This window comes from Bombina bombina, chromosome 5, assembly GCF_027579735.1.
Source record: "Bombina bombina isolate aBomBom1 chromosome 5, aBomBom1.pri, whole genome shotgun sequence".
Lineage (NCBI taxonomy): Eukaryota > Metazoa > Chordata > Amphibia > Anura > Bombinatoridae > Bombina > Bombina bombina.
The window spans coordinates 624,696,578-624,712,285 of record NC_069503.1 but is presented as its reverse complement, the minus strand read 5'-3'; the positions used below and the strand labels follow the sequence as shown (position 1 = coordinate 624,712,285).

Sequence of the window (15,708 nt, the reverse complement as noted above, 5' to 3'; positions counted from 1 at the left end):
TTCTTGTAGAAAAGACAATATCCTAGGGATCCTAACCTTACTCCAGGAGTAACGTTTGGATTCGCACCAGTATAGGTATTTGCGCCATATTTTATGGTAAATCTTTCTGGTAACAGGCTTTCTAGCCTGAATCAGGGTATCAATAACCGACTCAGAAAAACCACGCTTTGATAAAATCAAGCGTTCAATTTCCAAGCAGTCAGTTTCAGAGAAGTTAGATTTTGATGTTTGAATGGACCCTGTATCAGAAGGTCCTGTCTTAGAGGTAGAGACCAAGGTGGACAGGATGACATGTCCACTAGATCTGCATACCAAGTCCTGCGTGGCCATGCAGGCGCTATTAGAATCACTGATGCTCTCTCCAGTTTGATTTTCGCAATCAATCGAGGAAGCAGCGGGAAGGGTGGAAACACATAAGCCATCCCGAAGTTCCAAGGTGCTGTCAAAGCATCTATCAGAACCGCTCCCGGATCCCTGGATCTGGACCCGTAGTGAGGAAGTTTGGCGTTCTGGCGAGACGCCATGAGATCTATCTCTGGTTTGCCCCAACGTCGAAGTATTTGGGCAAAGATCTCCGGATGAAGTTCCCACTCTCCCGGATGAAAAGTCTGGCGACTCAAGAAATCCGCCTCCCAGTTCTCCACTCCCGGGATGTGGATTGCTGACAGGTGGCAAGAGTGAGACTCTGCCCAGCGAATTATCTTTGATACTTCCATCATTGCTAGGGAGCTTCTTGTCCCTCCCTGATGGTTGATGTAAGCTACAGTCGTGATATTGTCCGACTGAAACCTGATGAACCCCTGAGTTGTTAATTGGGGCCAAGCCAGAAGGGCATTGAGAACTGCCCTCAATTCCAGAATGTTTATTGGAAGGAGACTCTCCTCCTGATTCCATAATCCCTGAGCCTTCAGAGAATTCCAGACAGCGCCCCAACCTAGCAGGCTGGCGTCTGTTGTTACGATTGTCCAGTCTGGCCTGCTGAATGGCATCCCCCTGGACAGGTGTGGCCGATAAAGCCACCATAGAAGAGAATTTCTGGTCTCTTGATTCAGATTCAGAGTAGGGGACAAATCTGAGTAATCCCCATTCCACTGACTTAGCATGCACAATTGCAGCGGTCTGAGGTGTAGGCGTGCAAAAGGTACTATGTCCATTGCCGCTACCATTAAGCCGATCACCTCCATGCATTGAGCTACTGACGGGTGTTGAATGGAATGAAGGACACGGCATGCATCTTGAAGCTTTGTTAACCTGTCTTCTGTCAGGTAAATCTTCATTTCTACAGAATCTATAAGAGTCCCCAAGAATGGAACTCTTGTGAGAGGAAAAAGAGAACTCTTCTTTTCGTTCACTTTCCATCCATGCGACCTTAGAAATGCCAGAACTAACTCTGTATGAGACTTGGCAGTTTGAAAGCTTGAAGCTTGTATTAGAATGTCGTCTAGGTACGGAGCTACCGAAATCCCTCGCGGTCTTAGTACCGCCAGAAGGGCACCCAGAACCTTTGTGAAGATTCTTGGGGCCGTAGCCAATCCGAATGGAAGAGCTACAAACTGGTAGTGCCTGTCTAGGAAGGCAAACCGTAGATACCGTTGATGATCTTTGTGAATCGGTATGTGAAGGTAAGCATCTTTTAGATCCACTGTGGTCATGTACTGACCCTTTTGGATCATAGGTAAGATTGTCCGAATAGTTTCCATTTTGAACGATGGAACTCTTAGGAATTTGTTTAGAATCTTTAAATCTAAGATTGGCCTGAAAGTTCCCTCTTTTTTGGGAACCACAAACAGGTTTGAGTAGAACCCTTGTCCTTGTTCCGACCGCGGAACCGGATGGATCACTCCCATTAATAACAGATCTTGTACACAGCGTAGAAACGCTTCTTTCTTTATCTGGTTTGTTGACAACCTTGACAGATGAAATCTCCCTCTTGGGGGAGATAATTTGAAGTCTAGAAGGTATCCCTGAGATATGATCTCTAGCGCCCAGGGATCCTGAACATCTCTTGCCCAGGCCTGGGCGAAGAGAGAAAGTCTGCCCCCCACCAGATCCGGTCCCGGATCGGGGGCTCTCGGTTCATGTTGTCTTTGGGGCAGCAGCAGGTTTCCTGGCCTGTTTGCCCTTATTCCAGGACTGGTTAGGTTTCCAGCCTTGCCTGTAACGAGCAACAGCTCCTTCCTGTTTTGGTGCAGTGGAGGTTGACGCTGCTCCTGTTTTGAAATTCCGAAAGGGACGAAAATTAGACTGTCTAGCCTTAGCTTTGGCTTTGTCTTGAGGTAGGGCGTGGCCCTTACCTCCTGTAATGTCAGCGATAATTTCTTTCAAACCGGGCCCAAATAAAGACTGCCCCTTGAAAGGTATATTAAGTAATTTGGACTTAGAAGTAACATCAGCTGACCAGGATTTTAGCCACAGTGCTCTACGTGCCTGTATGGCGAATCCTGAGTTCTTAGCCGTAAGTTTGGTTAAATGTACTACGGCCTCCGAAATGAATGAATTAGCTAGTTTAAGGACTCTAAGCCTGTCCATAATGTCGTCTAGCGTAGATGAACTAAGGTTCTCTTCCAGAGACTCAATCCAAAATGCTGCCGCAGCCGTAATCGGCGCGATACATGCAAGGGGTTGCAATATAAAACCTTGTTGAACAAACATTTTCTTAAGGTAACCCTCTAATTTTTTATCCATTGGATCTGAAAAAGCACAGCTATCCTCCACCGGGATAGTGGTACGCTTAGCTAAAGTAGAAACTGCTCCCTCCACCTTAGGGACCGTTTGCCATAAGTCCCGAGTGGTGGCGTCTATTGGAAACATCTTTCTAAATATTGGAGGGGGTGAGAACGGCACACCGGGTCTATCCCACTCCTTAGTAACAATTTCAGTTAGTCTCTTAGGTATAGGAAAAACGTCAGTACTCGCCGGTACCGCAAAGTATTTATCCAACCTACACAGTTTCTCTGGTATTGCAACGGTGTTACAATCATTGAGAGCTGCTAAGACCTCCCCTAGTAATACACGGAGGTTCTCCAATTTAAATTTAAAATTTGAAATATCTGAATCCAATCTGTTTGGATCAGAACCGTCACCCACAGAATGAAGCTCTCCGTCCTCATGCTCTGCAAGCTGTGACGCAGTATCAGACATGGCCCTAGTATTGTCAGCGCACTCTGTTCTCACCCCAGAGTGATCACGCTTGCCTCTTAGCTCAGGTAATTTAGACAAAACTTCAGTCATAACAGTAGCCATATCTTGTAATGTTATCTGTAATGGCCGCCCAGATGTACTAGGCGCCATAATATCACGCACCTCCCGGGCGGGAGATGCAGGTACTGCCGCGTGAGGCGAGTTAGTCGGCATAACTCTCCCCTCGCAGATTGGTGAAATTTGTTCACATTGTACAGATTGACTTTTATTTAAAGTAGCATCAATACAGTTAGTACATAAATTTCTATTGGGCTCCACCTTGGCATTGGAACAAATGACACAGATATCCTCTGAGTCAGACATGTTTAACACACTAGCAATAACTTGCAACCTGGTTATAATCTTTTTTAGCAAAAACGTACTGTGCCTCAAAGAGGTACTTAAACGATTAAATGATTAAATGACAGTTGAGATAATAAACTGAGAACAGTTATAGCATCAACTTTAAAACAACACAACTTTTAGCAAGGGTTTTGTTCCCATTAGTAAGATAACATAACTAAATTTGAGTAACGTCTTTATCCACAGTCAATATAAAAAATTCTCACAGCTCTGCTGAGAGAATGTACCTCCCTTCAAGAAGTTTGAAGACCCCTGAGATCTGTCAGAGATGAACCGGATCATGCAGGAAAAATAATAGCTGACTGGAAATTGTTGATGCGTAGCAAAGAGCGCCAAAAACGGCCCCTCCCTCTCACACACAGCAGTGAAGAGAAACGAAACTGTCACAATTCAAAATAAACTACTGCCAAGTGGAAAATAAAGCCCAAACATTTATTTACTCAGTACCTCAGCAGTGTAAACGATTCTACATTCCAGCAAAAACGTTTAACATGATATAATACTTATTAAAAAGATTAGTGACCTTTAACAAAGTAGTTCCGGTGAAGTACCATTCCCAGAATACTGAAGTGTATACATACATGTCATTATAACGGTATAGCAGGATTTTCTCATCAATTCCATTCAGAAATAAAAAACTGCTACATACCTCAATGCAGATTCATCTGCCCCTGTCCCCTGATCTGAAGCTTTTACCTCCCTCAGATGGCCGAGAACAGCAATATGATCTTAACTACTCCGGTTAAAATCATAGTAAAAACTCTGGTAGATTCTTCCTCAAAGTCTGCCAGAGCAGTAATAACACGCTCCGGTGCTATTATAAAATAACAAACTTTTGATTGAAGTCATAAAAACTAAGTATAATCACCATAGTCCTCTCACACATCCTATCTAGTCGTTGGGTGCAAGAGAATGACTGGGACTGACGTAGAGGGGAGGAGCTATATCAGCTCTGCTGGGTGAATCCTCTTGCATTTCCTGTTGGGGAGGAGTTATATCCCAGAAGTAATGATGACCCGTGGACTGATCACACATAACAGAAGAAATAAGACTTACTTACCCCAGGACACTCATCTACATGTAGTAGAAAGCCAAACCAGTACTGAAACGAGAATCAGTAGAGGTAATGGTATATAAGAGTATATCGTCGATCTGAAAAGGGAGGTAAGAGATGAATCTCTACGACCGATAACAGAGAACCTATGAAATAGACCCCGTAGAAGGATATCATTGAATTCAAATAGGCAATACTCTTCACATCCCTCTGACATTCACTGCACACTGAGAGGAAAACCGGGCTCCAGCCTGCTGCGAAGCGCATATCAACGAAGAATCTAGCACAAACTTACTTCACCACCTCAATGGGAGGCAAAGTTTGTAAAACTGATTTGTGGGTGTGGTGAGGGGTGTATTTGTAGGCATTTTGAGGTTTGGGAAACTTTGCCCCTCCTGGTAGGAATGTATATCCCATACGTCACTAGCTCATGGACTCTTGCTAATTACATGAAAGAAATAGTTACATTTTAAACAAATTTGTTTTTGGTATATTTTCAGACATTAGCAGCCATTTGAAACCAGTTACTGTATGTGTATCAACAATGTGGCTTGTACAGGTCTACAAACAAGCTATGCTTTCCAATTTACTTCTATCTAATTTGCTTTGTCGAAAAGCATACCGAGGTAGACTCAGGAGTTAGCTGCTGAATGGTGGATGCAAATATATACTGTACATCTTACCAATGCATTGCTGCACCTTCAAGGAAGCAAAACTGATAATTATAAGTAAATTTGAAAGTTGTTTAAAATTGTATTGTATTCTTTCTGAATCCTGAAAGAATTTTTTGGGGTTTTATGTCCCTTTAAAATTTTCCCTTACATTGTTTTTAAAAAGATAGATAATCCCTTAATTAATCATTCCTCACAGTTTTGCATACGCAACACTGTTATATAAATATGTTTTACCTCTGTGATTACCTTGTATCTAAGCCTGTGACTACCGCCCCTTATCTCAGTGCTATTTACAGACTTGCATTTTAGCCAATCAGTGCTGACTCACACAAAAACTAGCACTGACTAGCTGTGAAAAACTTAAAAATGCACTGAGACAAAGGCTTAGAAAACAGAATTTATGCTTACCTGATAAATTACTTTCTCCAACGGTGTGTCCGGTCCACGGCGTCATCCTTACTTGTGGGATATTCTCTTCCCCAACAGGAAATGGCAAAGAGCCCAGCAAAGCTGGTCACATGATCCCTCCTAGGCTCCGCCTACCCCAGTCATTCGACCGACGTACAGGAGGAAATATGCATAGGAGAAACCATATGATACCGTGGTGACTGTAGTTAGAAAAAATAATTCAACAGACCTGATTAAAAAAACCAGGGCGGGCCGTGGACCGGACACACAGTTGGAGAAAGTAATTTATCAGGTAAGCATAAATTCTGTTTTCTCCAACATAGGTGTGTCCGGTCCACGGCGTCATCCTTACTTGTGGGAACCAATACCAAAGCTTTAGGACACGGATGAAGGGAGGGAGCAAATCAGGTCACCTAAATGGAAGGCACCACGGCTTGCAAAACCTTTCTCCCAAAAATAGCCTCCGAAGAAGCAAAAGTATCAAATTTGTAAAATTTGGCAAAAGTGTGCAGTGAAGACCAAGTCGCTGCCTTACATATCTGGTCAACAGAAGCCTCGTTCTTGAAGGCCCATGTGGAAACCACAGCCCTAGTGGAATGAGCTGTGATTCTTTCAGGAGGCTGCCGTCCGGCAGTCTCATAAGCCAATCGGATAATGCTTTTAAGCCAAAAAGAAAGAGAGGTAGAAGTTGCTTTTTGACCTCTCCTTTTACCAGAATAAACAACAAACAAAGAAGATGTTTGTCTGAAATCTTTAGTGGCCTCTAAATAGAATTTTAGAGCACGGACTACGTCCAAATTGTGTAACAAACGTTCCTTCTTTGAAACTGGATTCGGACACAAAGAAGGTACAACTATCTCCTGGTTAATATTTTTGTTGGAAACAACTTTCGGAAGAAAACCAGGCTTAGTACGCAAAACCACCTTATCTGCATGGAACACCAGATAGGGCGGAGAACACTGCAGAGCAGATAACTCAGAAACTCTTCTAGCAGAAGAAATTGCAACCAAAAACAAAACTTTCCAAGATAATAACTTAATATCTACGGAATGTAAGGGTTCAAACGGAACCCCTTGAAGAACTGAAAGAACTAGATTAAGACTCCAGGGAGGAGTCAAAGGTCTGTAAACAGGCTTGATTCTAACCAGAGCCTGAACAAACGCTTGAACGTCTGGCACAGCTGCCAGCCTTTTGTGAAGTAAAACAGATAAAGCAGAGATCTGTCCCTTCAGAGAACTTGCAGATAATCCTTTCTCCAAACCTTCTTGTAGAAAGGATAGAATCTTAGGAATTGTTATCTTGTTCCATGGGAATCCTTTAGATTCACACCAACAGATATATTTTTTCCATATTTTATGGTAAATTTTTCTAGTTACAGGCTTTCTAGCCTGAATCAGAGTATCTATTACAGAATCTGAAAACCCACGCTTTGATAAAATCAAGCGTTCAATCTCCAAGCAGTCAGTTGGAGGGAAACCAGATTCGGATGTTCGAATGGACCTTGAACAAGAAGGTCCTGTCTCAAAGGTAGCTTCCATGGTGGAGCCGATGACATATTCACCAGGTCTGCATACCAAGTCCTGCGTGGCCACGCAGGAGCTATCAAGATCACCGAAGCCCTCTCCTGATTGATCCTGGCTACCAGCCTGGGAATGAGAGGAAACGGTGGGAATACATAAGCTAGGTTGAAGGTCCAAGGTGCTACTAGTGCATCTACTAGAGTCGCCTTGGGATCCCTGGATCTGGACCCGTAACAAGGAACCTTGAAGTTCTGACGAGAGGCCATCAGATCCATGTCTGGAATGCCCCATAATCGAGTTATTCGGGCAAAGATTTCCGGATGGAGTTCCCACTCCCCCGGATGGAATGTCTGTCGACTCAGAAAATCCGCTTCCCAATTTTCCACTCCTGGGATGTGGATTGCAGACAAGTGGCAGGAGTGATCCTCCGCCCATTGAATTATCTTGGTCACTTCTTCCATCGCCAGGGAACTCCTTGTTCCCCCCTGATGGTTGATATATGCAACGGTCGTCATGTTGTCCGATTGAAACCTTATGAATTTGGCCTTTGCTAGATGAGGCCAAGCTTTGAGAGCATTGAATATCGCTCTCAGTTCCAGAATGTTTATCGGGAGAAGAGATTCTTCCCGAGACCATAGACCCTGAGCTTTCAGGGGTTCCCAGACCGCGCCCCAGCCCACCAGACTGGCGTCGGTCGTGACAATGACCCACTCTGGTCTGCGGAAGCTCATTCCCTGTGACAGGTTGTCCAGGATCAGCCACCAACGGAGTGAATCTCTGGTCCTTTGATCTACTTGAATCGTCGGAGACAAGTCTGTATAATCCCCATTCCACTGTCTGAGCATGCACAGTTGTAATGGTCTTAGATGAATTCGTGCAAAAGGAACTATGTCCATTGCTGCAACCATCAATCCTATTACTTCCATGCATTGCGCTATGGAAGGACGAAGAACAGAATGAAGTACTTGACAAGAGCTTAGAAGTTTTGATTTTCTGACCTCTGTCAGAAAAATCCTCATTTCTAAGGAATCTATTATTGTTCCCAAGAAGGGAACTCTTGTTGACGGGGACAGAGAACTTTTTTCTATGTTCACTTTCCATCCGTGAGATCTGAGAAAGGCTAGGACGATGTCCGTATAAGCCTTTGCTTTTGACAGAGACGACGCTTGAATCAGGATGTCGTTCAAGTACGGTACTACTGCAATGCCCCTTGGTCTTAGAACCGCTAGAAGGGACCCTAGTACCTTTGTGAAAATTCTCGGAGCAGTGGCTAATCCGAATGGAAGTGCCACAAACTGGTAATGCTTGTCCAGAAAAGCGAACCTTAGGAACTGATTATGTTCCTTGTGGATAGGAATATGTAGGTACGCATCCTTTAAATCCACCGTGGTCATAAATTGACCTTCCTGGATGGTAGGAAGGATCGTTCGAATGGTTTCCATTTTGAACGATGGAACCCTGAGAAATTTGTTTAGGATCTTGAGATCTAAAATTGGTCTGAATGTTCCCTCTTTTTTGGGAACTATGAACAGGTTGGAGTAAAACCCCATCCCTTGTTCTCCTATTGGAACTGGATGAATTACTCCCATCTTTAACAGGTCTTCTACACAATGTAAGAATGCCTGTCTTTTTATTTGGTTTGAAGATAATTGAGACCTGTGGAACCTTCCCCTTGGGGGTAGTTCCTTGAATTCCAGGAGATAACCCTGAGAAACTATTTCTAGTGCCCAAGGATCCTGAACATCTCTTGCCCAAGCCTGAGCAAAGAGAGAAAGTCTGCCCCCCACCAGATCCGGTCCCGGATCGGGGGCCATCCCTTCATGCTGTTTTGGTAGCAGTGGCAGGCTTCTTGGCCTGCTTACCCTTGTTCCAGCCTTGCATCGGTCTCCAGGCTGGTTTGGGTTGTGAAGTATTACCCTCTTGCTTAGAGGATGTAGAATTAGAGGCTGGTCCGTTTCTGCGAAAGGGACGAAAATTAGGCTTATTTTTAGCCTTAAAAGACCTATCCTGAGGAAGGGCGTGGCCCTTTCCCCCGGTGATGTCTGAAATAATCTCTTTCAAATCAGGACCAAACAGTGTTTTACCCTTGAAAGGGATGTTAAGCAATTTTGTCTTGGAAGACACATCCACTGACCAAGACTTTAGCCAAAGCGCTCTGCGCGCCACGATAGCAAACCCTGAATTTTTCGCTGCTAATCTAGCTAATTGCAAAGCGGCATCTAAAATAAAAGAGATAGCCAATTTAAGTGCTTGAACTCTGTCCATAACCTCCTCATACGAAGATTCTTTATTGAGCGACTTTTCTAGTTCTTCGAACCAGAAACACGCTGCCGTAGTGACAGGAACAATGCATGAAATTGGTTGTAGAAGGTAACCTTGCTGAACAAACATCTTTTTAAGCAAACCCTCTAATTTTTTATCCATAGGATCTTTGAAAGCACAACTATCTTCTATGGGAATAGTAGTGCGTTTGTTTAGAGTAGAGACCGCCCCCTCGACCTTGGGGACTGTCTGCCATAAGTCCTTTCTGGGGTCGACTATAGGAAATAATTTCTTAAATATAGGGGGAGGAACAAAAGGTATGCCGGGCCTTTCCCACTCCTTATTTACTATCTCCGCCTCCCGCTTGGGTATAGGAAAAGCATCGGGGGGCACCGGAACCTCTAGGAACTTGTCCATCTTACATAATTTCTCTGGAATTACCAAATTGTCACAAACATCCAGAGTAGATAATACCTCCTTAAGCAGTGCGCGGAGATGTTCTAATTTAAATTTAAATGTTACAACATCAGGTTCAGCTTGTTGAGAAATTTTTCCTGAATCTGAAATTTCTCCCTCAGACAAAACCTCCCTCCTGGCCCCTTCAGATTGGTGTGAGGGTATGTCAGAACCGTTATCATCAGCGTCCTCTTGCTCTTCAGTGTTTAAAACAGAGCAATTGCGCTTTCTCTGATAAGTAGGCATTTTAGATAAAATGTTTGCAATAGAATTATCCATAACAGCCGTTAATTGTTGCATGGTAATAAGTATTGGCGCACTAGATGTACTAGGGGCCTCTTGTGTGGGCAAAACTGGTGTAGACACAGAAGGGGATGATGCAGTACCATGCTTACTCCCCTCATTTGAGGAATCATCTTGGGCAATATCATTATCTGTGGCATCATTGTCCCTACTTTGTTTGGACACTATGTCACAATCATCACATATATTTAAATGGGGAGAAACCTTGGCTTTCATACATATAGAACATCGCTTATCTGATGGTTCAGACATGTTAAACAGGCTTAAACTTGTCAACAAAGCACAAAAAGCGTTTTAAAATAAAACCGTTACTGTCACTTTAAATTTTAAACAGAACACACTTTATTACTGAATATGTGAAAAAGCATGAAGGAATTGTTCAAAATTCACCAAAATTTCACCACAGTGTCTTAAAGCCTTAAAAGTATTGCACACCAAATTTGAAAGCTTTAACCCTTAAAATAACGGAACTGGAGCCGTTTTTACATTTAACCCCTATACAGTCCCAGGTATCTGCTTTGCTGAGACCCAACCAAGCCCAGAGGGGAATACGATACCAAATGACGCCTTCTATAAGCTTTTTCAGTGGTTCTTAGCTCCTCACACATGCATCTGCATGCCTTGCTTTCCAAAAACAACTGCGCATTAGTGGCGCGAAAATGAGGCTCTGTCTATGACTAGAAAAGGCCCCCATCTGAAAAAGGTGTCCAATACAGTGCCTGCCGTTTTTTAACAACAATCCCCAAGATTATAATAACTATTAATAGTTATAATCTGCCAAATATGCTTAGCAAAGTAATCGTTTTAGCCCAGAAAAATGTCTACCAGTTTTTTAAGCCCTTATAAAGCCCTTTATTCTTTTACTTAATCTAAGAAAATGGCTTACCGGTCCCCATAGGGGAAATGACAGCCTTCCAGCATTACAAAGTCTTGTTAGAAATGTGGCCAGTCATACCTCAAGCAGAAAAGTCTGCCAACTGTTTCCCCCAACTGAAGTTACTTCATCTCAACAGTCCTGTGTGGAAACAGCAATCGATTTTAGTAACGTCTGCTAAAATCATCTTCCTCTTACAAACAGAAATCTTCATCTCTTTTCTGTTTCAGAGTAAATAGTACATACCAGCACTATTTTAAAATAACAAACACTTGATTGAAGAATAAAAACTACATTTAAACACCAAAAAACTCTTAACCATCTCCGTGGAGATGTTGCCGGTGCAACGGCAAAGAGAATGACTGGGGTAGGCGGAGCCTAGGAGGGATCATGTGACCAGCTTTGCTGGGCTCTTTGCCATTTCCTGTTGGGGAAGAGAATATCCCACAAGTAAGGATGACGCCGTGGACCGGACACACCTATGTTGGAGAAATTAGCATATTACCTAGGTTTAGCTTTCAACAAAGAACACCAAGAGAAAAAAGCAAATTTGATGATAAAAGTAAATTGGAAGGTTGTTTAAAATGTTATGCCCCATCTGAATCATGACAATTTAATTTTGACTAGACTGTTCCTATAAAGGCCAGTTTAGTAAAAAAAATAAAAAAAAAATATGACATGCTCTAATCCATTTGAGGATATATTTTCAAGACCATCAACCCAACCCTAAACTACTGTGTGTTTAACCCTCGCAAAAGGTAGTAATACTGTTTGGGACTCACGGGGCAGTGCTGTTCCAGAGAGGAAAACACAAGTGATCCAATTAGTGCTAGTTCCACATCTGAGTTGTGCAACTAGCAGTGTTTTTCACTTGGGACTGGCACTGCTCTATAATTCCTGAATGTTATTTCTACTGTGTTTTTGACCCTATTAGTCTAGGAGCTATAGTCTTAAAATGAAATTCTCTAACGGATTAGAGAATGTCCTTATTTTACTATAATGCCCCTTTAAAATTGAATACGTTTTTTGAATCCTCTATAAAGGGCTACGTTACAAGGTAAGCACTAATGATTGTGCTCAGTTCACTATTTTACGCTGGGCTTTATGCAATCAGTAGTGTTCAATTTGGTATTGCAAGTTGTCAGTTTACCATGGGATTTTTTACAGATGCACTAAATATATAGCATGCCCTTGATTTCAATGGAAAGCACAACTTCAAGCTATTACAAGCAATCGGTTAAGTGTAGCACAGACATTATTCAAAATACTGCTTTCTCTTCAACACCTTTGAAAACACTATTTGTGCTTACTATTGTCATTTCTAATACACCTATAGAAATGAAGCGAATGAGGTTTACTTATGGATAATTGCAATATAAATGTATTATTTATATTTATTATTTATTTGCTTTTTGCAGTAAATATCAGTTGAAAATTCTGCTTGTTCCAGTTTCCCTAGAGTGGTTGTAGCTTAATTACGAAAACCGCTACATGCAAAAGAGTGATTGCTTCGAGCAGTGCACAAACTCAATCCAGGGATAACAGAAAAAACAAATCACATGGAGCTTCAAGTTGTTTATTCTTTATTTGCAACACCTTGTATGTCATACTAAAGTAATACATTGAAAGGATTTTCCAACATTTATTTTATATGTAAATCTTTTTGCATTCATGTTTAATTGCTGATATATACTGCACATATATAAAATGAATGGCCCTTTAATTGTTCTTAACAAATATCAGCAGTACCCTTGTAAAGTTACATGGAATGGCTACTCTGTGTGAGAGCAATGTCGTACTGGATTAGAAAAAGGAAAAGCTTTATGATTTAACCACAGTAAAATGCTTCTCAACATGAGGGCTACTTGTAAGCTCACCTCCCAGCTTTCTGATACTGCCCCTTTGACAGAAGTGGAACGGACAATAGCATACCTTTGTGAAAGTAGCGGTTTTACCCTGCACAGGCGTCCTGGCTGTTATCTGCAGCTGCTGGCTCAGTGGGATAAGTTTTTCAATTTCCAGTAGGAGTAAAGGTTTGTCGTCATCTTCAAGCTGGGAGACAATCGGAGATTAGAATTAGTTTGCAAAACTGCGGCTATAGGAACCAAACTGGTGATGCTTTTTGTATTTTTGTATAAAAATATCTCTGTCTATGTATGTGTCTAATGGGAATCTTACAAAAATCATTGGTAGTTCTGTCTTTTTGCTCAAAAGTAAATATTCTTTGTGCAGACAGCAGGAATACAGATGGCTGATTTTGGAAGTGCTATGAGGAAATCTGTGGTAGGTACCCAAATTAAGTAATAACTTTTCATTTAAAATCTGATCCAGAGATATTCAGAGATTTTGTACAAAATTTGAGAGTTTTTAAAGCCCCTAATTTATTCATATAGGAACAAAAATGTTAAATATTTTTGAGTAATTCTGTACAAATATGTGCATTTAAAAAAAAGCCTGATTCATACCAACAAGTAATTAATATATAATTAAAAGTAACATTTTCCTGATCTGAGTTTGCTACTAACAGTGTATATTGCACATTACCTGATTAGAAAAGGCATGGAGAATAGAGGAAAGCTTCAACCCAGCAGCGGAGAAAACCTACAAAATAAAAGCAAATATCATAAACTACAGATTATGGTCTATGTATGTTAGAAGAAATGTGTTATTCATTTGACCCCTGGATAAGAGTTCTTGCTACATATAAACAGAAGGATCTCTTTGGCATATATGGTATTACAGACATACAATATTTTATGTAATGGATATATAATATCAACTGAAAATTCATATGCCATAGCTTAGGTTATCAAAGGTTCAAAAGACAAGAAATTCATCCCCCACCACTGGGAGATTTTTGTTGTGCCATCAGTGATGACATCATTAATAACATCACACATTATCAATACTATGAGTATTGACATCCCCTACAACAATAACATTACACTTTCTATGACATAGTGAAGTACATAAAAGAAACAGAAAAATGACATCTTTAGAAACAGTAACTCACCTCAAAACTGTGTGCTTTAAGCATGACTAATTAAAGGGATACTAATATCAAAACTAAACATTTATTACTAGAGCATGTAATTAAAAAAAATCCAATGTACTTCCATTTTCAATTTGTGCACAGTCTTCTTATACTCACACTTTCTGAGGCACCTGCTCCTACTGAGCATGTGCAAGAGTTTGTAAACATATATATATATATATATATATATATATATACATGCATATATATATATATATATATATATATATATATATATATACACACAAACATACACATTTTGTGATTGGCTGATGTAGTCATATGATACAGGGGGCAGGGAAAGGGGTAGCAATTGAGAAAATTGTCAGAAAAAATATACTACTCATTTGAAATTCAAGTATTATTGCATTGTCTTTTTATCATGCATTTGTTGATTATGGAAATCTTCTGTATTTAAGGGTACTTTAAATAATTTTAATTTAAAGTAAATTAATAAATGCTTCAATCTGACTTTACCAAAATTGTTGTTAAAATTGGTTAAAAATTATGACATGACAGACAACATAATATCTGCAGATCTTAAAGGGATATGAAACCCAAAACCTTTCTTTCATGATTCAGACAGAGAATACCATTTTAAAGGAACATTAAACACTAAATAAACCCTAAATAGAATGATGCATTCAAACAAAAGATTAGTCTGAAAAAAAACTTGTAGATGTGCTTTTTAAAGTTCCATTATCTTTTTAAATATTGACAACATAAGTGTAAAGTTTTAGTGTCTATAAAATCATGGGAGCTGCCATTTTGTAACTTAGGTTTCCTTCTCTATTGTGGCCAATTAGAGGCAGGGACAAGTGGACAAACTAAATAATGAAAGTATATTGCAGATTTTTTTTACCATCTCAAAGTGTTTCATAATATCCCTTTAAAAAAGTTTCCAATTTACTTTATTCTCATAGTTTTATTGGTTAAAATGATGCTTAGGTAGGTAGCGAGCACATGTCTGGAGCACTCAATGGAAGAAAAAGTGCTTCCCCATCTAGTGATCTTGCAAAAGTATAACATTCTCGCAAAAGTGCTGCCATATAGTGCTGCAGATATGTGCACGCTCCTAAGATTACCTCCCTGATTTTCAACAAAGGATACCTTAAGAGAACAGAACAAAAAAAGAAGAAAAAAAGTAAATTAGATAGTTGTTTACAAGTGCATGCTCTATCTGAATCATGAATGTTCCCAATTAAGAAGGTCTATATTGCATCTATTAATCTGGATTAGTGATAGTTACTAATGGTGTTATGGCACATTGGTGTTTGCAGAGTTAGGGAGGGCTGTAAAACACAGCAAGTTGCTTATGTATCTTTATTTGAATAAAAAAATGTCATAACACTGAAAGGATTTTAGAGGCATCCTTTGCATAATATTGTCTGTACATAAACACTTAGGGCTAGATTACAAGGGGAGGCGTATCTAACACTCCCACTTGAGTGCCAACTCTGCTAGAAGTAAGCTTTTTGCACATGTTGGGTAGTGGTTGTATTATAAGTTGAAAGTAAAACGTCTTCCCTTGCGTGCTAAGCCGATGCGTACAAAAAGCCATAGCTAGGATATTGTGCGCT

The 15,708-nt window shown here is 40.7% G+C and overlaps 1 protein-coding gene across 1 annotated transcript in view; it reads right to left on the bottom strand.

Moving 5' to 3' along the window:
• The window catches only part of CTNNAL1 (catenin alpha like 1), a 727,303-nt gene that overhangs the window by 19,779 nt on the left and 691,816 nt on the right, over positions 1-15,708 (bottom strand). Inside the window, exons 16-17 of the mRNA XM_053714583.1 lie at positions 13,639-13,695; positions 13,027-13,146 (exon numbers count right to left, since the gene is read on the bottom strand). Coding sequence (XP_053570558.1) covers positions 13,027-13,146; positions 13,639-13,695 — 177 coding nt within the window. The remainder of the gene's footprint in view (positions 1-13,026; positions 13,147-13,638; positions 13,696-15,708) is intronic.